The following is a 27,329-nucleotide window of genomic DNA, read 5'->3' as shown; positions in this document are numbered from 1 at the left end:
CAATAAAGGCTTGAAGCGGGGGCGTTACAATTTATATTCATTAATCTACAATAAAAAATATTTTGAAAAACAAAAATATATATTTTAATTATATTTATAGTAGTTGTTTGTTTTTGTTGTGTTGAATTTGTAATACTTAGTTATTTTGTATATTTATTTTCATGATATTTTGTTTTATTTTATTAATTAGGAACGTTATTTTACTTATTTCAAAATTTTAATTGCATTAAACTTGTAAGGATAATATTTTTATATAGTATTAAACTAAAAGAAACGGTGATATTTAGTTTATATGTATTTCTTTATGTTTTTAAGTTAATATTAAAATTATCAAGCGTGTAATTGGATATCTAATTAAAAAACAGATTAAATTTAATTAGTAATTGGATTAGATTAGATCGGGTTGAATTTTGAAGTCTAGTTGGATTAGATTGGATGATGATTTTCTAAATCCAATTACTAATTATATTTGATCGAGTTAAAAGAAAAATATTGAATTGAATCGGACCTCTAACCCTACTAATAATAATAAAATTTATTTTCAAAAAAACAAAAAAATACAACTAACACAATTTTTTCTTTTTCTTTTTTTTTTTCCCTAAAAGATAAATATATATAATTACTAAAGGGATATTGGCGGCTAAACCACCTAAACTTTACGGTTTGTAACACTTAACCACCAAAACTGAATTTTTGGCGGCTAAACTACCTAAACTCTGGTTCCGTTTTGCTCTGCACACCTCCGTCCAAAAATCACCGTTAAGTGCCACAGTGGACTGTCCACGTGTACACACTTGTACACGTGGCAAATTTTTAGTGGTCCACGTAATATTAATTTTTTAAAAAAATTAAAAATATTATAAAAAATTAAAAAAATTAAAAATATTTTTTTTTACTTTTTTTTTTTTCTTTTTCCTTTTCTTTTCTTTTTTTCTTTTTCTTTTTTTCTTCTTCTTCTTTCTTCTTCGTTTTTCTACAGGCCCTCTCCGACCTCCCCCCTAACTCGAAATCGAAAAATCAGAATTCTCCGATCGACAATGGCCGTCGAATTTGGTGGCGCCGGTGGCGGCGGAGTTACGCTATCGGAGATGTACCAGAACTCCAGGAAGCTTCTCATCAGGACAAGAGACGGCCTCGAACGCCTCGAACGTCTTGAGTACTCTTCTTCCACTTCCACTGCCATCGATTCCCCTGACCTCTCTTTCTCCGTCAAGAAAGACATCGCTCAGATCCAGTCACTCTGCCTCGATATGGACCGTCTATGGCGCTCCGTTGCTGCTAAGTCCCAGCGCGATCTCTGGAAAAGGTAAAAATCTATTTCGGATTCGATTTCGATCTTAGGGTTCAACTGATTCGGATTGTTTGATTTTTGATTACATTATCAGTCTTAAACACAAATCTTGATAAATAATGGTGCAGAAAGGTTGAACAAGTAGCAGAGGAGGCTGAGTCTTTGAAGCAAAGTTTGGACAAGTATTTTCTAAGAACTCAGAAGAGAATAAATGAAGCTAAAGAGAGGGCAGAGTTGATTGGAAGAGCTGTATGTAAAAATAAATATTTGTTACAATTTTCTTTAGTGATAATCTTTATTTTGTGTCTAAAATGTGTTCTGTTTTCTTGGTGGTTTAATTGTATAGAATGGTGAGTCTTCTCATGTTTTGAGAATTTTTGATGAGGAAGCACAAGCAATGCAGTCAGTTAGTCATATTATAAATTTTTATCTAGATCTGCTAAAGGTGGTTAGTTTTGGTGTGAAGGTGATAATGGTGGTGGTGTGGTGGTTGTAGTGTGATGGTGGTGGAGGTGTGGTTGTTGTGGTGGTATGACTGTGAGGAAGGGGGTCGCTGGTACGATTTGGGCGAATGGGGGTTTGGTAGCTGCTGGTGAAGGTGGTTCGTTATGGTAGCTGGGGGTTTGTTGATCTGGGATGGGCGGAGATGGAGGGTCGAGTTAGGGGGGAGGTCGGAGAGGGCCTGTAGACAAACGAAGAAGAAAGAAGAAGAAGAAAAAAAAGAAGAAAAAAAAGAAAAGAAAAGGAAAAAGAAAAAAAAAAGTAAAAAAAAATATTTTTAATTTTTTTAATTTTTTATAATATTTTTAATTTTTTTAAAAAATTAATATTACGTGGACCACTAAAAATTTGCCATGTGTACAAGTGTGTACACGTGGACAGTCCACTGTGGCACTTAACGGTGATTTTTGGACGGAAGTGTGCAGAGCAAAACGGAACCAGAGTTTAGGTAGTTTAGCCGCCAAAAATTCAGTTTTGGTGGTTAAGTGTTACAAACCGTAAAGTTTAGGTGGTTTAGCCGCCAATATCCCATTACTAAATGGAATCCAACAGAGTTGGGCATGCACACAAAACGAATCTAACTAAACCACCTAATAATGAAAGTTGCCTTTTTGATATATTAGCTAGTCACATATGTGAGTGAGCCTACTAATTGCTGAGTCAGTTCCTTGTAGTCTGAGGGGTTTATTTGTCATTTTTCAAACTCTTCAACTTGATTGAATGGGACCCATTAGAAAAGAAAAAAGTTAATTAATTACATTACATATATCTTTTTAAAAAAATTGTATATTAACATATGTCACAAGCTTTTTAAAATTCAATTTCATAATAATATTATAAAAATAGTTTCGTGTGGAAATTGTATTCTTGGTTTAACCTATTTCATCAAAATGCACCAGTCATTATGATAAGGTAGATGATATTGTAATTTTTGAAAATTTATATATATAATATATAATTATCTAATTTGAATTTTTGTCCCTTCAATTTTGACATGTACTAAGTTATATTTTCTGAACTTTTTTAACCGTTAAAATTTCTCCTGAACTATTGAGATTGTTGGATTTAAAGATTTTTGTCTAATTTTATTCAATTTTTTTAATTCGGTGATTGTCCATGAACTAAGTTATGTTCCTCAGACTTTGATATCTACTAAATCATGTCCCTCGAATTTTGACATGTGTCACATCATGCCCCCTGAACTTTCATCCATGTTAGACTTTTCTTACTAAAATTAGACAAAAGTCCTTAAATCTAACAATTTCAATAGTTCAGGGGGATTTTTTAACGTTGTTCAAAGTTCAGAGGCATGACCTAGTAATGTCAAAGTTCGAGAGGCAAAAATATTAAAAAAATTGACTAAAAAATATTTAACTAAAAAAATTATTTACACTTTAAAAATTTTTAAAACACTTTATTTTAATGATTTTTATTTTATATAACATTTATATCTTTAATTGTATTAAGTATTTTTAATTTTTTTCTTCTAATTCATATTCTTAAAAAATATTTTTATTAAAAAAAATTATATTTTAAATATTATAATAAAATTAAAATAAAAAATTATATAAAATTTTCTTAAACATGATTTCGAAAAAATAAAATATGAAAATAAAATCAAAATAAGTATTAAAATTAACATAAAATAATTGGAGGAAAATTTTTTAAAATATATTAAAAGTAATTTTTAAAAATTATTTAAGTTTATTTTTTTTAATAATAAAATATACTTTTCATTTTATAAGATGTGTTAACGCAGATTTTCCTTAACCAATAATAAGTTTTTTTTTTCGTAATAAATTTAACACAAAAATTATAAGAAATTAATAAAATATAATAAGTATAATAATAACACTAGATATTTCATGTGATTTTGCAGTTAAATCTACATACTCCACGAGTCTAGCATATTAATTTTAAGTGATCCATTATCAATATCATGGAATATACATTCTATTTTCGTAAAACCTAACTAGTAAAATAAGTAAGATAAATATTAAATTGTATCAGTATAACACCTCATAATAGTGTTAGTTACTATGAGTTTTAGAAGATCTAATTGGTAATTTATTATTTAACAAAATAGAGGATTTAATTGATAATTTTTATAAAATACAAGGTCCAAAATAGTATTTATTCTTTTAAAATTTTAAAAATACACTTTGTTTAGTAAATAGTAAGAAAATATTTAAAAAAAAAACAACCAAAAATCAACTTCATGATAACTATAAATAAACTATAAAACAATCAGAAATATAATTCATGACAACTATAACACAACTATAAATAAACTAAAAAACAATTAAAAAATAGTTAATTATTTTTATTGAAGAGGTATTTTTGTAAATAAAAAATTTTAAAGAGTCAAAATGAAAAATTTTGGGTGTTGAACTATTTTTATATATATATTTTTAAAATTTTTGCTCTATTTTATATCATTTTAGAGAAATTATCTTGTATACTATTTTTTTAATATATTTTTTTAAAATTTATGGTTTGGTTTTCTAAATTGGTTTGTCTGTGGTTTTTTTTATGTGGGTTGCTATACGAATTTTGATTGCTAATAGGTTGGTCCGTTAGTTGGAATATAAATTTTTATGTAGAATTTCGTAAAAATATATATAAAAAAATTTATTTTAAAGTGTAAAAAATGAAAAATTCAAATTTTTTTTTTAAGCTTTTAACCACATGATCACCGTCCACCCAAATTTCTTCTAAGAGAACATTTTAACTGAGAAGATTCGGAAACCACCAAGAAATTTTACTTATTTATTATTATTATTAAAAAAAAAAACAAAAAACCAAAATAAAAAACCTATATAAATGAATAATTCCCTATTTCAATTATATAAGAAAAAAACCCAATAGAACAAGAAGAAAAAGAAGAAATGGGCATGGGTAATAAGTTTGAGACCCAGAAGAAGCCGCCGCCGGCGAATTCGAACCAACTGGGTTCCGGCGACGACAAACCTCGTTTCAAACTCAAATCCGGTAGCCTGATTCCGGCGAAAAAGAGACTCGTCAAGACTCTGATCCTTGACTACATACTAAAACAGGGGTTCTCTTTCTTCTTCGGAAAGAAGAAACCCCATTTCTCTATGAGTAACCAAGTGTTTCCATACCCACCGGAACTTGACGGTGGTAATTCCCAGAATTGATCAGAAGGGAGTAACTTTCTTTATTTCAAACTTGTTATTATCTTTACGTGTAATTTTTTTTTTTTTGTTTTTAATTTTCTGGTCAATTATGTAATGCCATTTTCTATACTATATGGTCAGTTATTTAATTTATAATGGTTTTTGATCATCAAATTCATCATAATAATAATTAATAGCTGTATTTGTGTCACTGTGATTATTGAATGTTGTGTTGATCTCATTTTCAACTGTAAAAACTGTAATAAGAACAGGGGCGCGTGCATTCTTCCCCCACGCGCTTCGTCTCTCTCCAAAGTAGAATACTATACTCTAGCTGCGATTAGGCTCGGGTCGGGCTATAGATCCGAATCAGAATCCGCGAGCTGGAAAATATTTTTCTTTTAGTTATAATTTTGTAATTTTATTAAAAATTTAATTTTAGCCTTCTACAATAATTTTTTTACACTTTGACCCCTACAAACATTCTTGATTGTACGAAATTACGAATAACTCTCCTTCCTTCTTCATCACGGCTGGTTACCGGGTTCGGGTCGGTTATTTTGGCACAGGACCCGGGCTGTGTTGGTCGGGGAATGTTTAATTTGTCTAATTTGGAACTGAAATGGTTCATAAGATTTTTTTTTTCTTTTTCTAAATAATACATAATACAATAAATTATAATTTCATAAAAATTCAATTTGTACGTATATTTCTTGAGATTTTTAAGGTACATTTTGTGAAATTTATGGAATGATTAGGTTTCTAGTCCTCGTACTAAGGCCCCAATTGTTTATGGTGTCCCACAAATAATATAAATATATATATTTTTGAGTACAGCCTACAAATAATATTCAATATTATTTGAATACATTTGTATATATTCATTGTGTTTATTTATAAAATACTATTATAATAATAAAGAACATAATTTTAATTATTATTGGAAAAAAAAATAGATTTTTGTTGGTTTAACACTAACTGTAAACTTACTTGGATGCTTTTTTTTTCAAAAAAACAAATTGCTAAGTGATTTTGATTTTCTTTTAAGATTCCATTTATATATTCATGAATCTTATGTATAGGAATATATAAATATAATATGATGATGCTCTTAAAAAAAACACGGTTTCATTTCATAAGAGTAAAAGTGCTTAGTTCTAATTTGTTTTGTTGGGGCCAATGATTATGATTTATCGGGAAGTGTGTATATATGATCACGTCACTCATATTAATTATACGAGTGAAGTGACCCCTACACATGGAAAAGTGTGAAATTTTTGTCACTTTCAAATTCCTCATTTATGCTTTAAAACGCCCACACTTGGATTAGTATGCAATTAGGCAATTATCACTTGTTGAATGACACAACACAACACAAGCTATGCTATTATATATGAGTTACATATGATGATTAATTGATTACTAATTAATAATATTATGTTACATCACAATTCCCATTATATAATTCCATACATGCAATAGCACTAAGTTAATTTTCTTCATACTAATGTATTTTACTAATTATTTGGATAATGATGTAAGAGGGAACAATATGTTACTTTTATGGGAAATAACACCACGAAGACTAATTTTAGAAGCCTCACTCAACACTCATAGGCATCACCCTCTCAAAGACTAAGTTTGGTGGCACACATATATACATACATACATATAGGATTAATTTTTATTATAATATAATATATATTTTTTTAATATAAATTAAAATTTAACATAAACTTACATAAAAAATAATATAATACAAAATCTAATCTAATCTAATATAAGTAAATTTATTACTTCATCTGAAAGAAACCACAAAATTTATTGATGTTCATGTTTATTATTAGAGACAATTATATTTATGCTCAAATATAGGCTTATAGCTATGTTGGGGGTCATCATTTGACTAGCTATGTAAAGTGTAAACAATCAAGTTATATAGTACAAAGTATCCCAAAAAGAACTTTATCTTTTTTGCCTTTTCAAACTGTAAATTCCATTGAGTTATGTTCCCTCTAGGAAGCTTCCTAGCTAAGTGTGCCTTTTATCAAATTTAGGAGGGAAGGAGTGTGGTGTAGGTGGGTTTTAATTAAATATTGTATTTATATATGTTTTTAATAATATTTTTCATTTTTGGATATATATTATTGAAAGAAAAAAAGTAATATAGGATCATTTGATATATTGTAGCCTTGTAGGAGGGAGTGTGTGTGGATTTAATATATGAGAAATTAATTATATCTAACAATAAAATTAATTTAAATTACATCTTGGCCCTTCAAGCCAAGGAACAACTAAATAGAGAGTAGTGTTGGTCGAAAAGATACACTTTTTCAATTGAGTATGATCAGAAGAGTTTAGGTGTACTTATATTATCTTATGTATAAAATATAAAAAAACACTAAGGGATACCTTTAAGGTGCTAAGCATATTATTAATATAATTCAATAATATATTTCACTTATTTTGATTTAGTAAATATTTCCAACTAACCATATTTGTTAACTGTTAACTATAATATATTATTCATAGTAAAATAACATCTTAAGACAATATGGTCCATATAATATAGTGACCTTCTTAATCACGTGCGTATCACGTGCTCAACTAGTATATTAAGAGTCAACAATGCTCTGCCTCTACCCATACCATTACCAATAACTCATACGTTAAAAAAAAAAAGTTATGGCTCTGCCTCAAAAAAACTACAAGGCAAAAAAATTCGGCTCCAAAGATGATCCGGGTCGGGTCGAAGAAAACTCATTGTTTTGGGGAGAAAAATCCGGAAGCGTGATTCCGGTGAGGCGGAGATTGGTGAAGAGGTTGATGTTTGATTATATATTCAAACTGTTCACCCGATTATCTAACCCGACCCGACCCGTTAGAAGTAACCAGGTATTCCCATACCTGCCGGAGCATGGTGATGGACAGGAAAGAACTAATAATTAATGTTTGATAAGATTTTGTTGTCTCATTTCTACGCTTTACATAATAAAAGTTCAGTTTTTGGGAGCTCTGCTGCTCTTGTTATTTTTTCCGGTTTAAAGTACCATATATTTATGAGTAGGTACGCGCTCTCACGCGCCTACTGTTGGCTGCTTTGATTCGAGTTCTACAACCTGTGTTTCTTAAAAATAAATAAATAAATAATAAAATTTAGAGGATTACTTATCCTCTAATCTCCATTTAAAAATAATAATAGTGATAATCATTGCATGGCAACTTTTAAAGTTATTTGAATTGAAATGACTCATGCTCAATTACGCGTCGGCGCGATTTGTGAGGAGACACTAATAATAATAAGGGTAAATACCATTTTGGACCCTCTGTTTTGCAAAAGTTACCAATTAGACCCTGTGTTTTGTTAAATGACAAAATGGACCCTGTATTTTCTAAAATAGTACAAATAGGACCCTGAATTGATTTTTTTTGTCAAAATAAAGTTTAATTATAATTCGATCTAAAAGTGTTGTGATAAAACTGTTTACATTTTTTATATCTATTCGTATTAAGCATTGTCTTCAAGTTGGTTGTATTAAAAAAAGTTGTCAAAAATTAAGCTCAGGGTCCTATTTTTACTATTTTAGAAAATACAGGGTCCATTTTGTCATTTAACAAAACACAGGATCCAATCTGTAACTTTTGCAAAACACAGGGTCCAAAATGGTATTTACCCTAATAATAATAATAATAATAATAATAATAATAATAATAATAATAATAATAGTCACCGGTAATACCTTTTAACATTTCTCCACTTAATATGGTTACTACTTACTACAGAATTTTATATTGTTTTATTTTATTAAACATCATTTCAGTCCAAATTTGAGTATTGTATTTCTTTTGTTACTTTTCCACCTCCTATCATTTGTCGACATTACATTTGGGAAAAGTTAAAATAAATAAATAAATAAATGGATTGAATTCTCTTGTTTAGAATAAAACTAGGGAAATTAGCCCCTCTTGGTCAAATAATTAATTATATTTATAATTTCTAAACTGAATAAAAAATTTAAAAAAATAAGAGAATTAAAAAAGAATAAATATTTATAATTTATACAATAAAATATAAAAAAAAATAAGAGAATTAATTAAAGTTGTTGGAGTAATTTTATGCTTCAGCTTCATAATTTTTTTCTTTAAAAAAAATACTTTGAGAAAATGTTAATTTAATCCATCCAATATAGATTCAATATTATATATTATAAAAAACATCAAATGATTATATCATATGGAGGAAGATCAATATAAATATTTTTTTCCTCATAAAAGATAATGTATATTTACACATATATTAGTCCTCCTATGAAAAAAAATAAGAGGCTTTCAATCCTTCTTATTGTGTAAAAGTTTGACATATATATTCTTCTTTTTTTTTTTAAGTATTTTGGATTGGGGTTAAAGAATTGTAAAAGTAGACATAATTATAATTATCCAATAATGATACACACACCAGTGATATTAAACTTTTAAAAGAAGTAAACAGTAAAAGAGGAGAATAAACAAAAGAGAGCATTTGATATCAAATTAGGTAAAAGAATCTAAAAACATAGAGAAAAAGGAAGAGGTCAAACAAATGAATTTGAGTTTCATTAATTGCTCCATTTTTTCCCCAAAGCAATTAATTGGCTCATTTTGTATGCCCAAGTTGACATTATGGAGCTCTGGGGTGGATGGGTCCATCTAATAAAAGCATAATCTGATGACACTTCAAGTCAGTACTAAAACTTTCTTCTTTTAAGATCACACATTTATTGTTTATTGGACCATGTGTACACTTGAAATTGATCTCATATGAGAGTTCAAATTTATTGGACCAAGTGTACAACTACTGTTTCATTGAAACTTAATTTATCAGAGCCGGATCACCTCTCCAATTTATCTGTCTATTCAATAAATCACAAGCAGGGCCGGCCCTGAAATGTAGTGAGCTATAGGGTAAAAATTATTTTGAGGAAATTACACTCTATACCCTTTTTATATTGTCCTCTTTTATTTGTACCCTTTTTTTTAAAGTCTATCATTTTTACCTCTTTTTTTAAATATTGTACCAATTTTGCCCCTGTCACTTCAAGATATTCTCCACGTGACTCTCTTATGTCAGGGTATTTTGGGTACAATACATATAAAAAGAGGTATGTTTTAATTAAATATAAAATTAGAGGTAAATTTGATTAATTGATTAATAAAAGTGGTATTTTTCAACTTACCCCAATTATTTTTTGGACTCTTATTTAGAAAAAAAAATAGTATTTTCCAAAATCAGCCAAAAAATTGTATAATTTTAAAAGGGCAATTTTTTTTTAGGACCCCTGTACTAGGTGGGCCCTAGGCACAGGCCTAGCCCGCCCAGGGCCCGGCCCTGATCACAAGCCAAATCATTTAACATTAATACCCTCATTCACTCTTTTAACAGCTTTTAATAATTTTTACCCTTTATTAGTCTATTATCAATTTTTTCTTAATATATATGGGACCCATATACACATTTTTCTAATTGAAGTTTTGTATTTTCAGCACATTGTGTGTAATCATAAGGATCCAAACCTTAGCCGAAGGAAAAAAAAAAAAAAAGAGGCACTCAAATACATATTTATCTTTTTCTTTTAAGAAAAAAAAAATATTCTCTCTCATTAATATGTCTTTTTCTCCCTAATAAATATACATTTGTTGGTGTGTCTTTTATTTGGCTTCTTTTTGGTTTTCGATGTTGTGTTGTGACTTTTTAAGCTAATGCTGCCACTATTAATGTAATCTCCTTTTCATCAAATATTTATGTAAAGAGTAAGTAGTACTACTATTAATTTGTTTGTATAAAATGTCAAAATTAATTAGTAGTACTACTTACTCTTTGCTTCCACAACAAAACGAATATGACTACTCTTGTAATTGGTATTGTAAACATGAAATTTATGTTTTTCATATATATAATTTACTGCAGACCCGTCTTAAGGTGATGAAAGACCTAGGGCGAAATTTGAAATGAGGCCTTTTTTATATAAAAATTTAAAATAAATTTTAATTAAAATTTGACACAATATCAATTTTAATTTTTTTATTTAACGTAAACTATAACTCAATCAAGTAATATTTAATTATTAAGAGCATATTTATTAAAGTGTTATATACTTTTACACATTTGAAAGAAAAAAAAATAATGTGTTTAAATTATATATATTTAAAAAAAAAATAATAAATATACATTTTATTTATTATTAATAATATGTTAAAATATTTTAAAAATTATAAATTACTTCAATATATTTTTTATACGTTATTTATTTATGTACATTTAACAAATAAGTAGTCTAAAAAATGACTGAAGTAGGGATCGAACCCACAACCTCCAATGCCAACAAAAGCCCCGATTACCAATTATGCCATACATTTTTCATGTAACTTATTGAGTTAAGTATTAATATATTATATGTTTTTTTATTTTTATATGTATATATATCAATTTTAATTTTTTCGGGGCCTCTAAAATTGTGGGGCCTGGGGCCGAGGCCCCGGCTGCCCTACCCTCTGGCCGGCCCTGATTTACTGTTATGCAATATAGTTTGAGGCTTTGAGATTTGAAGTGAATAAATTCATTTAATTACCGTCTCAAATTAATCTTACTAAAATTCTCATGCTTAGATATTATAGTGAATATTAATTTGAAAACTATATAGTTACCACACCACAAAATATATTAAAATTTTAGCATACATAAAATTGACATCACCCTTTTTATTTGTTTAATTAACATTTTCTTTGGATTTTAATATTTTAAAGTTATTGAGGTCTTGAATCCAAGAAATGTAAGGATAAATATATAAAAGAAAACAGTTTATTTATTAAATTAACGATTAATTTGTAAAATTAATATTATTCCAAAAAAAGAAAACTGTATAATTAATTAATATATAATAATCTCTAAAAAAATACCCTATAATAAAATATATAATTTTCTAAAAAATCTAAGGTAAACATAAAAATTGTTCATATCAACAAAATCTAACAAATTAATTAAGCACTAAAATGGTTAATTAATTAAACTAAACCATCTCCAAACTTTGGGGAACAACTTGAACTTCTTCCTCCTCAACATAAAGTTTCCAGTAAGGATGTTCACGCCAAACCACAGCCATTTCTTCAATAGGAACTCCCTTAGTTTCAGGAAGCAACTTGTATATAAACACAGTCATAATGATGACAAAAATGGCGAAAAATATAAACAGTCCGAACTTAAGGTGGCAAAGCATAGCTGTAAAGACTTGAGCAATGGCGAAAGTGAAGATCATATTAACTGACACGTTAACACTCTGAGCAGCCGATCGAACCTCGAGTGGGAATATTTCACTAGGTACTAACCACCCTAACGGACCCCACGACCAAGCGAAACCCGCCACGTAGACACATATGAAGAACACCAATCCATATGCATACCAAGTTGGAAGAACCCCAGGATTCCCACTAACCCCAAATTTCAATGCTATGGCAATTGTAATGATTGCTTGGCAAATGAACATTTGAATTCCACCTTCCAAGAAAAGAGTTCTTCTTCCAAATTTATCAACGGTTAAGATTGAGACGAAAGTAGCAATAACGTTGACTACACCTGTAATCACCGCTGACATGAGCGAAGCACTGCTTCCAAACCCAATAGTCTTGAAAAGGACAGGCGCGTAGAATGTAATCACATTCATTCCGGTGAGTTGTTGGAAGGCTGGGATTCCGATAGCGAAGACTAATTGTGGTCTGTATTTTTTGGTCAACAGAGTTCGCCATGGATGTTTGACTTGTTTGGAAACTTCGCTTGCGTTGACTAAGTCATTGTACTCTTCATCCACATTGGGTACACCTCTAATTTTTTTGAGTTGATCTTTGGCTTCTTCGTTTTTGCCTCGCTCAATTAGCGAGTTTGGGGTGTCGGGTAGGGTTAGGCTTCCGGCGATTATTAGTAGAGCTGGTACGGCGGCTCCACCTAAACTGAGTCTCCATCCCCAACCACCTTCGATCTTTGCAAAGAAGTAATTGAGTAAATTGGCAATGAGGATTCCAATAGTAATTGTGAGTTGGAATAGCATGTTTAGAGCTCCACGGTATTTGGATGGTGCCATTTCTGAAACGTAAATTGGCACAGACTGTGTATATACATAGAAAACAAATAAAGTCAGAATTTGGATATCTAATCAAATATATATATTTACATAATACATCTTAAAAAAATTGTGTTTAATTATGGTTTCATTATTCATAATTAACATAGAGTAAGACAAATTTATATTTTAATGTGAATATGATATATGTAGTACAATTGAATTTGTATATTATAACTATAGCATCTACTCTACCCGTTTTATTGGAATAATTTAATATGTTAAAAATAATTTGCAGTGGGTCGGTTCGTGTTTAGAGCTCACTTTTCGAGCATCCAAAATAAAAAAAAAGAAAAAAAAGTCTTATTAAGTAATAAACAATCATAATTTAGTTTGGTTAGAGTCAGGGTCGGTCTTAAAACAAAGTGAGTCACAGGAAAAAAAAAAATTTGAACCCTTTTATTAAAAAAAATATAGTATTTTTCAAAATCGCTGGGTGAGCCCTAGGCACAAGCATAGCCCGCCTATGCCTTTAGAGTGTATGTGTAACTTCGAGTCTCTAATTTTTTAATTTAGCTTTATACTAGTGCAAATTACGCACTATTTTGAATTCTATTTTTGTGCATGGAAACTTTTCATATTTTTCAATTTTTGTTAAATCTTGTTATAATAAAAAATAAGTAATATAACTATAAAGTACATAAAAAATTGTATTATATAATTATAGAAACAAATATAAAATAAAATTAAGAATATGAATTGAATAATGGGAGAGTAATTAATTATAATTAACCTGATTAGCGCATCCAATACCGAATCCCAAAAATAGACGACCCACAATAAGCATCCAAACATTTTGAGCAGATGCATTGAGAACTGCTCCACACAGAAACAGAATACCACCCCAAAGCATAGTCACTCTTCTTCCTAACAATCTAGTTATCTTTGAAGCTCCAATGGAAGACACCAATGCAGCTACGTATAGTGATGATGTGAACAATGTTAGGATTTGACTATCAAATTTACAGTATTGATCGTCTGATAAAGTTACTGAGCTTTCTTTGGCGTACACAGATGGAAAGAATTGCTTTAAGAATGAATCCATAGAAGTCACTCCACCTAATCATTATTTATTACATCAAATCAAATAAAGTACAATTAGATTTTTCAAATAATAATAATAATAGTAATTATATGAATATGATAATTATTGTTATTAGGTACCTGAAATTCCAAGATCATAACCAAAAATTAAACCCCCTGAAGCTGCAACAATACAAGTCCAAAGAACTTTACATGTGAGTTTTCCAGGATATTGTTTTCCATTATTATTTCCTGTATCAACAATTGCACCACCCATATTTGATCGATCACTTTGTGAATATTTTCTCGAGAAAATAAGAAAAGAAAAGAGAGTTAGTGAATATTTGATCACGACTTTGAGTACTTGAGAATTATGAATTATCGATCCAAACCCTCTTCTTTTTATAGGAAAAATAATTAGCCTAATCGTATTAGGAGTAGATTTTTGATTTAGAAAAGATAATTACCAAAATTTAAATTAACCAAATATAATATATATAAAAACGCTTAGACATTTAAATTCAGATATTAAAAATTGATATTTTTATATGATAATAGTTTAATTTAATTAATAGATCATAATCCTAATTTCATTAGAGAAATCAGTTATTAAAGTTTAAATTCAATTTTAAATTGTATGTGTGGATAAGATTTAAATTTGGGCTTTCCTTAATTTTCAAATATATTATTTTAAAAATTAGATGTTGTTATAATTAATATTGGAGGAAAAGATAATTAATTTTGATATTTAGCCGAAATATACGTATAGGCATAATACATATATATAAATATAAAAAAGCTTAGTAATTTAAATTCAAATATTATAAAATATCATTGTTATATAATTATAGTTTACTTTAATAAATAATAATCTTTTTTTAGAGAGAAATATGGTAATAATCCTAATTTCATTAAATAAACCGGTTATTAATTCTATGTGCGGATATATAAGATTTCAATTTGATCTTTATTTAGATAAAAATAATTAGATATTCAATAATAATTTAATTATTTTGCAAAGTTTTAAGTAATAATGCAAATAAAGAGAAATATTAGAGGTTTTGATTAGACTGTATATCTATTTTTTATGTTAATTTTTATCATTTTTTTAATACTCTTTAATTTATATCTAATTTTATAGGTCATTAGTAACTTGATAAGTTATATGAGGTTTTTTTTTTAAACAAAAGTTCTTCAAAAACAATTACAAAGGATTAGGCGAATCTCGTTGTAATGCGAGATTAACATAAGAGGGATTAACCTCAATCCACTGACACTAATTTTATTAGTCAAAGTATAATTGGCTAAAGCGTCAGTAACCCTATATGTTTCACTGTATACAAAAGAAATTCGATCTACATTCTCAAAAAAGACAAATAAGGAATATAATTTAGTACACTGTCAATGTCTCAACAACCTTCTTCCTTTGAATAGATCAATTGGATAGTTTTAAGACAATTCGATTCAATACTAAACCGCGTTAATCGTGGTTGGATACCAAGCTATAAACCAGCTAGAATGGCCAAGAGTTTAGCATGCAAAGGTGGAATTTTCTGCTGCAACACAGTAGACGATGCATAATGAATTGATTCCATATGTATGTTAAAAAATTAAAAGTAAGTTTTCTTTTAAGAAACTTTTGAGTATTTTCAAAAGAAACTTTTTGGTTACATTTTGGAGCGTTGGTCCTGCCCTAGCTGCCCCACCCTTATGTCGAGCGTAAATTTAGCATAATACATAGCCAAATATTAAAAATCGCTACGACATCTTAATAAGTATTTCTACCATAATACAAGAAGCATAATGTACTTGAGCATCTCATGATTTTTAACTTTGGATTAATTATCTTGTTGAATTGTGTGTCAAACATGAATGAAATAGATAAACTAAAGTCAAATGTTAAGTATAAAGTTTGAGATGAAGTAATTTGGTCATGCTGCTAACTAAGATACTAGTAATGGAGATTGTAACAGTCAATATTTTGTATGGCAAATTATATTTGAGTTGATTAATCTGCAGTGTCCTTAGTTTCATCATTGTAATGTTTAATTGATATCTCCTCTTGTTGAAACTATGCATTGTCAAGTTTCACCTTTAGATTGTTGCAGAATTTTTTTGTACACATTAGCTTTATTTGAATTAATTAGGCGAGTTAATCTTTACTAACTGCTCTGTTTGGGAAGTTAGTTACAAATTAGGGTTGCTATAAATAGAAGATTCTTGATTATTCAAGCTAACCTTTCAAATTGATTTTTGTGTGAGAGAGAAAACACTCTCTTCTTTGTTCCATTCTTCTTTTTCTTTGTTTTGGTGCAGATTCACTATTGTTATAGAGGTGAAACTGAGTTGCAGATCATGTTCGTGTTCTGAACAAATTTAAAGAGAATTCAGTTATCTGCGCTAATAAAAGAATCTTGAGTGAAGAGTCAAGGAATTTGATTTGTATGTTTTAAGGGATTAAAAACTGATTTACTTGAGTGAGTACCTTGACAATGTATTTTGTTGATTTGATTTGAAAATTGAAAAATTGTAAAAATAACATTGAATTCAGCCTAGAATTTGTTTCTAGGATAGGAGAACCTTGTAATTTATTTGTGTGATTTTACCTTTGTTAATGAATTGTTCTTAAAGATTCAAGAAAATGAATTAGATTTAAGTATAGTACTTTCAGAGAGAAAGAGAGAACAACATTCTAATCCTGTCGACTTGTTCGATTAGAAGGAAGCAAAAACAACACTCTCATAAGATGATCTCACAGATGAAAGGGGCTTCCCATTCTAATGTTGTTGGAAGCATAATAAAAGATTGAAATTTTTACACCAAAAATCTGTTTTGCACATTTTATTACTGTTTTACTCCTACACGCCTACATCAACATTTTTACTTACCATCTTTATTTTATTACAATAATACCACTTACACACCATTCTCATGCACAGACACATGTGTCATCCCCATCACACATCAATCAACTTCCACTCTCTTCTTTCTCTTTTTTTCTTTTCTATCACACATCAATCAACTTCCTCTCTCTTCTTTCTCTTTTTTCCTTTTCTTTTCATTTGATTTTGGATTTTCTTTCAGTTTTTTTTTTTGTTTGGAAGATCAATAACCTCCATTGTTGAAGCATAACTACTCATTATTCATCACGATTTTTTCTCTCTCATTTTTTGTTCTTCCAAAAAATTTCAACTCTCACTCAACCCACGATTTCTCAAGTTTTTTTCCCTCTCAGTTTATTCTTGTTTCAAATTTCTTTATAAAATGGTCATCACTCGTTCATCCTCATCTCTTTCCCCAGTTCAGAAAAAAAAAATCGAAAATGGGCTTGAAATCTTTGGCTAACAAAGCAAAGGGTAAACGTCCGATTGTTGAAGAGAAGAAATCGAAGCTCAATGTGGAGGAGCAAATGGTTGAAGAAATTTCTAGTGAAAAAGCTAGTGCCTCTGCCGAAGTTTGAACAGAGGTTGGTTTTCAGTTTCATTTTCGTTTCCCCCTATTTTAAACATTTTCTTGTATTTCCATTTCATCGTTTTGGTTTTTTCTGGTTTGTGATATTTTAGGTTTTTCATTTTAAAATTTCGTTTGGTTTTCTTTGGATTTTTAGGACTTTATTTTTGTTTAATCAATTTTATTTTGTTCTTGGGTTTGGCATTTTAGTTTGTTTCTTATTATTTTCGTTCCATTTTTGTTGTGTTTTATGTTCTGTTTGTGTTTCTAGTTTTTTTAGATATTTTGAAACATTTGTTTTTGTTTTAGTGTCTCTAATCAGTGGGTTTTAGTTTTTTTTTTTTTTCTAGTTTTTTAATAGTTTAATATGTTTATGTATGATGTGTTTTGGGAATATTATTAGGTATAGTTGTTTGCTGTTCTTTTTTAGGTAACAATTCGATTTAGATGTTTGTAGTTTATATTCGTAGAGTTGTTTCTCTTGTCGGTTGTTTTTAGTTTTTTTATAGTTTTATTATAGTTTGTATACTTGTTTATTTACAATTTATATTTATTGCTGTTAATAAACTATAATAAAACTAAAATGAAACTATTAAGAAACGTTTAAATTTATTTCAGAAACTAACTATTTCTCAAAGTGTTTTCTCCTTTTCTTATTTCCAAAATAAATTCTTGCAAACAATTGAATTAAACTAATATAAAATAATGATGCAACTGTAAATCAACTTGAAAAACCACAACACTTAATTCAATTTAATATAGTTGTGGTCATTGTGCTTTTTCATCAGTTTTATTTGAATCAGATCAATTGAATTAATAGTTGTATTTTTCTCGCTTTGGTTTCATTTTGGTTGTTTTGCAGTTTTGAAACGAGCGCGTATTTTCATCTTCATGGTTCGCTCTGTACAGCTGAAGGCTTAGTGCATGTGGTATTTTTGTAAATATTTGTATGTGGACTGTATAAATGTTTAATGGGCCGGCCCAAAGTATTTTTGTAATTCTTTTTCCTTTTTTGTATTTTTTTGTTTTTTTCCCTAAAAGATTTCTATATTAGTTTCTTATGGCATAGAGTTTCTGAGGAGAATTCCACCCAAGAAACAACCACTCATACAACTATTAAGAGTAAACCAAACAACATAAAAGCACTAACACATAAACCATCAGGCACTGCCTACAAAACTGTAATCACCCAAACTAAACACATCGAATTCCTCAACTCAAAGCCTTCACTTCGCAACAAGTAAATTTCATACTACTATTAGTAGTTCAATTCAATATCAGAATTCAAATCCCCAATTCATGGAAATATGTTTAATCACGCAATTTGATTTAGTCTCACTTTTCGTGGATAGTACTTCTTTGGTGTTAAAGGGTACATTAACTTATAAGCTCGAGCACTAATCTCAAAGCAGCCACATGCAATGTATTAATTTGTTTATAAATGACATTTCTTTAACTTGTAATCTTGGTCAAATTACTTTTAATCGTGTCATATTCATCTCTCTCATTGGGCTTCTCACTTTTCTCGGATTAAAATTTGTGGGATCATCATCACACGAGATAACCCCAAAAAAATAGTACCCTATATCTTTGATAATAGTACCCAAAAAAACAAGATTTATCATTCATTAATAGCAATTAGCAAATAATACTAAGAAAGAGCATACTGAAGCATACTTTCATTAACAATGATAGCTGATATGTCCCACACCATTATCCTACAACCATGTCACCTACATAATCCAATAGGCTGAAAATAAAGAAATGCATACTGGAGCATAATTTCTCATAAAAACGAGTCTGCTCCAACCGCGTGAGAATCAAAGATCGTGAACTTGAAGTAGAGGTTAGCCGTTCTCATTCAGGTTCTGGTGAGCCACCTGGAACCAGCTGCATTGTGCACAAAAATGTTAGGTTAGCTTTCGATAAGAACTCACTGCAGAGCTCACCGAAAACAAGTCAAAGCTAAGAATATTTGGTTTGGAGACCTCATAACCACAGGAATAAATCAGGCTATACTAATAGATAATATGCTTTCACCAAGCAAACAAAAGATTCAGTTTTACTCACAATTGCAATGTTGTTCCCATTCAGCAAAATCTGATCAAGCTTGGTTATCCGTCTTCCTTCGGTAGTGATCTCGCTGTGATTTCAATAAAGAAGCACTACACAAGTTAGAATATTATATTTTCTTATACTTGATCTCCCTTGAACACTACAATCTTTGGGAGGCAGAAACCTCAAGCAAATAGGTAAGTAGTTTCACATGGGGAATCAAAATCTCCATGGGAGCAAACCTTAGGCCTGCCCACTAAACCTAATGCTCATGGGTTGCCGATGAATTCTATTCATTACATAAAGACAAACATAAAAACATGTAAGACCAGATAAAAAAAACTACCAAGTGTATGTGGAGAACACAGGATGTCATGAACAATAACAATCAACCCATAGTAGTGTGAAAATATGTAGACGCATTACTTAATGGCAATGGCAAAGAAGACAAACGAGATAGATGTAACTTTTCCCAAAATGGTTGTAAGAAGTTAAAATAAACTATTAGGCAGAACAGTTAGATAACACAGAAGCACAGAAAGTTAGGGTTAGGTGATATCAAGCAACTTTCAGTCTACATATTTCCTAACATTGATATCATCCTTGGGCATATTATACTCGTACAGAATGTTTAGTTATATCACTTTATTAGGTAGTTCTCACACAGAATGAGATATTATAATAACAGATGTATGCAATTCGGAATGATCTAAAAAAAGGTGATATTAAGATTTGTCCACCCACAGAAAAGTGATATAAATCATTTTTCAGTATCAGAGAAAACTGAACATTTCCTTCTTTTTAATTTTTCATATACCTTTGGAAAACTCTAATAAATTGCTAATTAAACCCCATAAAAAATCAAACCCAAAATCTGATGAGAGTAAACCATGAGCTTACCACCAAACTTACAAGTTATACGACAGAAATTATAATAGATTATAAGATGTACAGCTGTACAGCTGTACACAAAAGCATATTGTGGTAGTATGTCATGTTCTTGGGCTACTCTACTTCAAGTCATGTTTCATTAGTAGTATGATAGATGACTAGCCAGCACTCTCAACTCTCTACTCTCTTTATTTTTCTTTCAAATTTCTGTTTACCAGCTATAGCCCATTTACCAGTAAGATGCAAATTTTACATTTACTTAAACAAACATAAAAGACTGAATGCTAATTTTTCATTATAAAATTTAATTGAAAACTATATGAAATGTAAAGTAATTGAATATAAACAGAAGAAAATCGAAAAATCATTAAAAACCTCAAAAACAAAATTTGCAAGAATCAAAGCCATACTTGATGCTTTTCTCTGACAAATTAAAGGTAAGGGGGAAATGTACAAATAAACCAAATCCTAATACATCAATTGTAAAAGGTGCAGGTAATTTCTTAGCTAGCAAAGGAACTTAAATAAACCCTAAGAAATGCATTAGGGTTTTTCAATCAAAATTGAGTAATTTATGAGAAGAGGCATACTATTCAGTGACGTCTTCAAGAACCATGTTGACGTAAACATCGAAGCCGCGAAGAGTACCAACAAGCTCCTTGTCGCCCTTCATTATGACCCAAATTTTAGACCCTATGCAACGGTCGATTAACTCTGCGAGTTTCCACAACGAAAAACCAACCAAAAAAAATGAGTTTGATTTTCCCGTGAAAGTTACAGAAAGAAGGAATCAAAGAGAAAATTATAACAAGGAAATAGAAATAGACCTGAAGGAAGTAGCTGGGAGGGATTGTTGGCCATGGTTGTTGAGAGATTTGAAGGCCGTACGAGTATGGAGTTGGAGCTTTGGGAGACTCCACTGAGAGTGAGTGTGGGGTTTTAACACTTCGGAATGCCGATGACCAAACTATCCTTCCCAATTTCCTTTTTATTATTGAAACTAATATCATTCTAATTTTTTTTTCAAAATTTACTTATTCGATTTTCTCTCATAAAATAGATCTTATATTTTCAAAATGGTATAAATAATATTTTAAGATTAATTTTTAATAATTGTTTTAATATAATTAATTTGAAGATAAATTTTAACATGCACATATATAATAAATATAATAAGTTTTGTCATAACACATATATATATATATCCGATTATTATAAAATTTTATTTTGACAGAAAATCAACTTACGATACTATTTAGTATTATTTTAGAAAATACGATGTTCAATTTATTATTTATCAAAATAAAAAATCTAATTAATAATTTTTATAAAATACAAGGTCAAAAATAATGTTTACTCTTTTATTATTTTAACATAATAACTAATTTTATTACACTTTTTAATGTAGTTAGAATACTACTATGAAAATATCGTGGGGTTTAAATCTTCTTTAGGATTATTCTTCCCTTTCAAATATTAACTAATTCAAAGATAATCTTTACGATTATTATCGTCAAAAATAAATTTACGTATTTATTTGCAATTGAAAGTTAAATTTAGGTTACCCTGCAAAACTACATAAATATTGGCAGTAAAATCACATGAATTATATGATTTATCACATTTAACCTTATAAACCAATTTTTCACGGTAAAATCCTCCAAACCCTCATTCTGCTTGGCTATTTACTAAAGCTTATGTTAAGTGTAACAGTAAACTACCCCATTTCATTCAGGGACAAAAAATATTCTCCATCCCCGTCGCGTTCCCATTTAAATAGGGAATCCCCATCCCTTTAAGAGCAGGTCTCGGGGCCCTATCCCCATGAGAAAAATATACATTCCTAACTATATAGCATTTATACAAATTTTTAAAATGATATTCATCTTAATATTTTACCACCTAATATGTCTACCTTATCCTTTAAATTTTTACCATAAAAGATGCTCTTAGTAATCAAAAATGAGAACTAATGTTATAAAGAAATTAAAATCAGGAGACTAATTTTTTTTTTTTAATTAAGACTAACTTACTAAAATATGTATAATTAGAGACCTGTTGACAAATAAACTTTTGGATTAGGGCAGTTAGTAAATATGAGCCTCTAATCTTCCAAAGAGAATCAGCTCTCTCTGGCTACGAGCCACTTCACAGGTGGAAGAGATTCTAGGTACGGAACCGCTGAATAAAAGACACGTGTCACGAAGAATATTTGCTTAAACAGGCTCGGCTCATAGAATGTAGCCTAGCCGCCAAGCCGAGTTTATTTATCGTCCCCAACTTTGAGTTTGAGCCTATTTATTAATTAATATAAAATAAATTCAATTAAATAATATTGGAGAGAAGAGATTAGATAACAGCAACATCTCTACATATATATCTGCATATCACTATATTCGGATTTATACGCAAAAAAAAAAAAAAAAAAATTCCTAAATCTCAGCAACTTCTCTACGCAATCTCACCAAAGACACATTTTCAGGACGGATTCAATTTCTTTTCGTAAAATTCTGACCTTCATTCCCTTTTTTTTGGTTAATTTTTTTTTGATTATGATGAAATTCATCCTTAGTTCAATCTTGATCTGATTGTTTGATCGAGACTTATCTTTGATCATTCTTCAATTGGGTAATTTTTAGGGAAAAAGTAATTATGTATGTATATCTTGTTGATTGTGTACCCAATTTATCCCCTTTTTTGAATTTAGGGTTAGGGTTTAGATAATCGTTGGGAATATGGATGATCGGTATATTAAGCGGTTTAGGGATTTGTTTAGATGCTTGTTTTTACTGAAAAGGTGTATCTTTTTTATTGGAATCGTATAATGCCGTGTTAAATTAATTTGGATTTATGATTTTAATTGGGTTAAATTAGGAAAGTATCCAGTTGAACTATTATACTTGATCTTCTTTTAATCTACACGTTTAAGTTGGTTGCATAATAACCATGATCGGAGATTATCTTAATTATTGGGATTATTTCTGGCATTTCATCATCTATTGCTGTACTTCTGCTTTAGTTTTTTAACATCATTGTGAGGTTTTAAATATTGTGTATTTATAAATATATTTGGACTATTTTTTTTTGTAAATGAAACATACATGATAAAATTAAGATCAGCACGTCTTTACTAGATAATGTGCGTATGGGATCATCACTTGTGTTTTCTGGCATAACTGCAGGTTTTTGGATTCATGGGTGAGCCTGTGGCTTGACAAGTATACTTGCTAGTTTTTCATTCAACCAGTGTATTTTTCAAGTTTTGTAGTGCTATCCGGTAATTTGAAGCCTTTGTTTGAGTGCTTGCCTTGTGATTTGCTTTATAGAGTTGAGTAAAGATTCAGTAGTTTTTCGGAATTGGTAACAGAATTTGAGATTCCGAAGCTCTGTAGGGACTATACTTAGAGGTCTTCCTCTTGGTAAGTATAAATGCAGTTGAATGATTATTTGCCCGAAAAATCTGTTTTTGACCATGTATGCTTTGTTATTGTTTGTTCTTATTTATCTCGTATAAGTATGTGATCACGTAACTATGATTATTGTCTTGCACAAGCATTCAACTCTGTATTTCTAGGTTATTTATTTTGTTTGAACATGTTCCACATGATCTTTGTGAGCTTTTATGTTTCTAAGTCTCAAAATGAATTGATTCTATTCCATTACTGATAAGTTTTTCTTTCTGGATTGTTTTCATTCAGTATGTTTTTTATTATTTGGAAACTTCTGTATGTTCTTAAGAAACTTCGTTTGCAATCAATTTTTTTCTTGTGCATTATGCCTGTCATTCTTTGAGGGATTTGGTTTGTGGCTGGTTTAGTGATCACAATCACAACTTTCCCTTGCTTCGTGCTTCGACTTCATTTAGAAAGCTTACTCTCCGCAGATGTTAATTTTCTCTTAAACTTCGATTAAAGATGGGCTATACTTTTAGTCCTCTTAAGAATAGTGATAGTCATTGGATCAAGGACTTCAGTCATAAAAATAACAATTAAGATCTTTGAAGGTGAGAGGTAACTTTATGGTGTAACAAATATGGGAATGTTGTGAGATTCTCCTTGGATTTACATGACCAACTAAGGGTAACAGGCTTGCATCAACTCGGTGACTGGTTGGGAAATGATAGCTTCATAATTCTGCTAAGGATGGACGATAAAACCTGGTGAGATGATGATATGAGAAAGGTGGGTAGAAAATGATTTTCCGAATGACTAGTTGGACTTGGGCTTGAATAGATAGTTGAAGATACCTAATTGGAAACATTTGCTCTCTCATTATGACTTGTACAACAAAACTGATTCGGTAAATTTTGGCGGTGTAATATCGGGTTTAGTTTTGACAAAGATTTGAAATTTATGCCTTTTCTTGTATGTAAAATGAACATAATGTGTATGCCTTTTGGCAGAACAGAGTTGTTTATTTTTTATTTTTTTCATTCTTGGTTTGTTGTTTTCTTTCTCTCTCCAAGTCATTGAATGGTGTAGTTGTTGCTTATTTGCTATTGAGTTAATTTTTTGAATGATTAGAATATTGAATTATATAAGAGTACTAGTGTTCTAATGAGTTATAATGTGTTGAGTAAACTACACAGTATCTTTCAAGATGGCTGGTGTCAAAAGAAGATTATGTACTGATTCAGATATCCGTGGTCTTCACAAAGAACTGGATGAAATTTCTTGCCCCATATGCATGGATCATCCCCATAATGCTGTTCTGCTCCGTTGCAGCTCTCATGACAAGGGTTGTAGATCTTACATTTGTGATACAAGCCACAGGCATTCAAACTGCTTGGACCGGTTTAAGAAATTAAGGGACAGTACTACTGACATTCCTACTGAATCCAGTTCTTTATCTGTCAATACTTATGGTACGAACACACCTTTGAGACCAAATCTGAATGAGGGTAATGATAATCTGAATCTTAATGAAAACAATGCTGTTTTATCTGTTGATTTGCATGAAGAACAACCACAAGAAAATAACAACACTCAAGGTCCAAATAGTATTTTAGATACACAGGAAGGCATTGTGGAAGCTGTTGAATCTGAGTCTTTTAGAGAAAGGGTTGTTGAACTTGATGAGTTAGATGTGGAGAATTCTTCAGAGCCCAATTTGAGCTTGAAATGTCCTTTGTGCAGAGGAGATGTGCTTGGCTGGGATGTTGTTGAAGAAGCAAGAAAGTACCTCAACTCAAAGAGACGAAGCTGCTCCCGCGAAACTTGCTCCTTTTCTGGTAACTACCAAGAGCTCCGCCGCCATGCTCGGCGCATTCATCCTGCAACACGACCTTCAGATATTGATCCATCTCGTGAACGAGCCTGGCGACGCCTAGAGCACCAGAGAGAACTCGGTGATGTGGTCAGTGCTATTCGCTCAGCAATGCCTGGAGCTGTTGTTGTGGGGGACTATGTCATTGAAAATGGAGATCGTCTAGCTGGTGAGAGGGCTAATGGAACAAGTGAGGCTAACGGCCCATGGTGGACTACTCTGTTTCTGTTTCAAATGATCGGTTCAATGGACAATGGTGGGGAATCCCGACCAAGGCCAAGAGCATGGACTAGGCATCATCGTCGTTCAGGTGGGGCTGTAACTGATCGCCGGTTGATTTGGGGCGAGAATCTTTTGGGTCTTCAGGATGATGAAGAGGAAGACGAGGAGGAAGAACAACGCTTATCAAGCGACGCTGGTGAAGATACCTCTTCAGTTCCCAGAAGGCGTAGGCGCTTGACAAGGTCGAGGTCTGATGAGGAACAGCCATGATGATAGTGAAGCCATTCTTTCCCTATCTCTGGTAAATTTTCACGGTTTCTTGATTTCTAATGAAACTGTAATTCTATCACATTGTCAGCTTAGCATTGGTCTAAACCTGACACAGTTGGTTTCATCACCATTATTGTTCCAATAATTTGCAGAAAAAAGAAAAAGAAAGATCCTGCTTTTTCGATCTTTCATGATAGGGGAACATGGTTTCAGAGAGCCGGACCGACACACCTGTTTGGTGGTGGAAGAGAGACGGCCTCAGTACATGTATGCCAGACATGGTGATGGGAATTTCAAAGGGTCTTCACTCAAGTCTCTACCAGAACCATGGGAATGGAACCGAAAAAGAAAAAGCATAGAAGAATATGCTGATGGGATCATGAATGAATGTTTAGAATCAAAGTTGAAGAAAGATGTTTTATGTAATCCAATTGTGTATTGTGAAATACTGTTGTGCAACTTTTGTATGATATAAGTTAAGTTGATTTCTCATTTATCTGATTACATACATTATGTTGTGATAAGTTTTCAAAGGTGGAAACTTTAGAGTTTGACTCAGCAAATTTTAACAATCCCACAAGCCAAAAATAACACACAACTCAAGCTAATAATGATTTGGTGATTATGGTTGGATTGGTTGGTTGGTTGGTTGAAGTGTTTGAGATGTCTCGTGAAAATGGTTTGAACGTGGTCGAATTCTTTACCATCAAATTCAGACATGAAATAAAACACGACAAAATGACACCTTAACAGTCCTCCATGAACATTCCTTACTTAATCATCTTTTCAAGAAAACGACCTCATTCCATTCCTTCTAGCTTTTTCTTCTCTCTGGCAATATCCCTTTCACCTGAAATTAACATTAACGATTTGTCGTAGCTCCACATCAGAATTCGAGCTTGTGTTTGTGCTTTTGGTTTTATTATTGTCTTTGCCTTTATTGAGATTATGACGTGGCAATTGACTTTTCAATTGCACACTATAACAAATTTTATTCACTTTGCTATTAATGATTACGTCTTGGATCTGCCAGTCATTAAATTAAACTTTTTATTACTGCCGAATATGTTCTAATGG

At 30.6% G+C, this 27,329-nt stretch overlaps 4 protein-coding genes across 10 annotated transcripts; 2 read left to right on the top strand and 2 right to left on the bottom strand.

Moving 5' to 3' along the window:
- The first annotated feature begins 1,009 nt into the window (after nt 1-1,009).
- LOC133037188 (membrin-11-like) lies at nt 1,010-1,826 on the top strand. Its single transcript, XM_061114048.1, has 4 exons — nt 1,010-1,306; nt 1,420-1,540; nt 1,638-1,697; nt 1,788-1,826. Exons 1-4 carry the CDS (start codon nt 1,038-1,040, stop codon nt 1,824-1,826), a joined length of 489 nt encoding a protein of 162 aa, XP_060970031.1. The 5' UTR covers nt 1,010-1,037.
- An 8,409-nt stretch (nt 1,827-10,235) lies between these two features.
- LOC115713861 (sugar carrier protein C-like) lies at nt 10,236-14,423 on the bottom strand. Its single transcript, XM_030642344.2, has 3 exons — nt 14,241-14,423; nt 13,810-14,135; nt 10,236-13,061 (listed from the first exon to the last, which is right to left on the bottom strand). The coding sequence occupies exons 1-3, from the start codon at nt 14,374-14,376 to the stop codon at nt 11,973-11,975; spliced, it is 1,551 nt and encodes a 516-aa protein (XP_030498204.1). The 5' UTR covers nt 14,377-14,423; the 3' UTR covers nt 10,236-11,972.
- Nucleotides 14,424-19,198: 4,775 nt separating this feature from the next.
- LOC115712126 (sm-like protein LSM5) lies at nt 19,199-21,501 on the bottom strand. The gene is made up of 4 exons (XM_030640360.2): nt 21,323-21,501; nt 21,086-21,209; nt 19,620-19,692; nt 19,199-19,439 (listed from the first exon to the last, which is right to left on the bottom strand). Exons 1-4 carry the CDS (start codon nt 21,354-21,356, stop codon nt 19,407-19,409), a joined length of 264 nt encoding a protein of 87 aa, XP_030496220.2. The 5' UTR covers nt 21,357-21,501; the 3' UTR covers nt 19,199-19,406.
- A 1,286-nt stretch (nt 21,502-22,787) lies between these two features.
- LOC115712825 (uncharacterized) lies at nt 22,788-26,744 on the top strand. Of its 7 annotated transcripts, XM_061114671.1 has the most exons (6): nt 22,837-22,997; nt 23,678-23,772; nt 23,863-23,914; nt 25,084-25,359; nt 25,456-26,283; nt 26,405-26,744. In XM_061114671.1, the coding sequence occupies exons 4-5, from the start codon at nt 25,095-25,097 to the stop codon at nt 26,250-26,252; spliced, it is 1,062 nt and encodes a 353-aa protein (XP_060970654.1). In that variant the 5' UTR covers nt 22,837-22,997; nt 23,678-23,772; nt 23,863-23,914; nt 25,084-25,094; the 3' UTR covers nt 26,253-26,283; nt 26,405-26,744. The 7 variants fall into 7 exon arrangements, with proteins under 7 accessions (XP_060970651.1, XP_030497070.2, XP_060970652.1 ...); XM_030641209.2 differs by having other exon boundaries at nt 22,831-22,997; nt 25,084-26,283; XM_061114672.1 differs by lacking the exon at nt 23,863-23,914.
- Nucleotides 26,745-27,329: the final 585 nt, after the last annotated feature.

Source organism: Cannabis sativa, chromosome 4 (genome assembly GCF_029168945.1).
Source record: "Cannabis sativa cultivar Pink pepper isolate KNU-18-1 chromosome 4, ASM2916894v1, whole genome shotgun sequence".
Lineage (NCBI taxonomy): Eukaryota > Viridiplantae > Streptophyta > Magnoliopsida > Rosales > Cannabaceae > Cannabis > Cannabis sativa.
This window is presented reverse-complemented; position numbering and strand designations above follow the sequence as displayed.

Excerpts from the sequence above, each read along its gene's own strand:
- LOC115712126 (XM_030640360.2), bottom strand. The coding sequence starts at position 21,356 with ATGGCCAACAATCCCTCCCAGCTACTTCCTTCAG. Across the intron at positions 21,210-21,322 it reads CTCCCAGCTACTTCCTTCAG|AGTTAATCGACCGTTGCATA; the intron begins GTCTATTTCTAT and ends GGAAACTCGCAG. Across the intron at positions 19,693-21,085 it reads CTTGAAGACGTCACTGAATA|CGAGATCACTACCGAAGGAA; the intron begins GTATGCCTCTTC and ends TTGAAATCACAG.
- LOC115713861 (XM_030642344.2), bottom strand. The coding sequence starts at position 14,376 with ATGGGTGGTGCAATTGTTGATACAGGAAATAATAATGGAAAACAATAT. Across the intron at positions 14,136-14,240 it reads TTATGATCTTGGAATTTCAG|GTGGAGTGACTTCTATGGAT; the intron begins GTACCTAATAAC and ends AATAATGATTAG. Across the intron at positions 13,062-13,809 it reads GTATTGGATGCGCTAATCAG|TCTGTGCCAATTTACGTTTC; the intron begins GTTAATTATAAT and ends GTATATACACAG.
- LOC133037188 (XM_061114048.1), top strand. The coding sequence starts at position 1,038 with ATGGCCGTCGAATTTGGTGGCGCCGGTGGCGGCGGAGTTACGCTATCG. Across the intron at positions 1,307-1,419 it reads CAGCGCGATCTCTGGAAAAG|AAAGGTTGAACAAGTAGCAG; the intron begins GTAAAAATCTAT and ends ATAATGGTGCAG. Across the intron at positions 1,698-1,787 it reads AAGCACAAGCAATGCAGTCA|TGTGATGGTGGTGGAGGTGT; the intron begins GTTAGTCATATT and ends TGGTGGTTGTAG.
- LOC115712825 (XM_061114668.1), top strand. The coding sequence starts at position 25,095 with ATGGCTGGTGTCAAAAGAAGATTATGTACTGATTCAGATATCCGTGGT.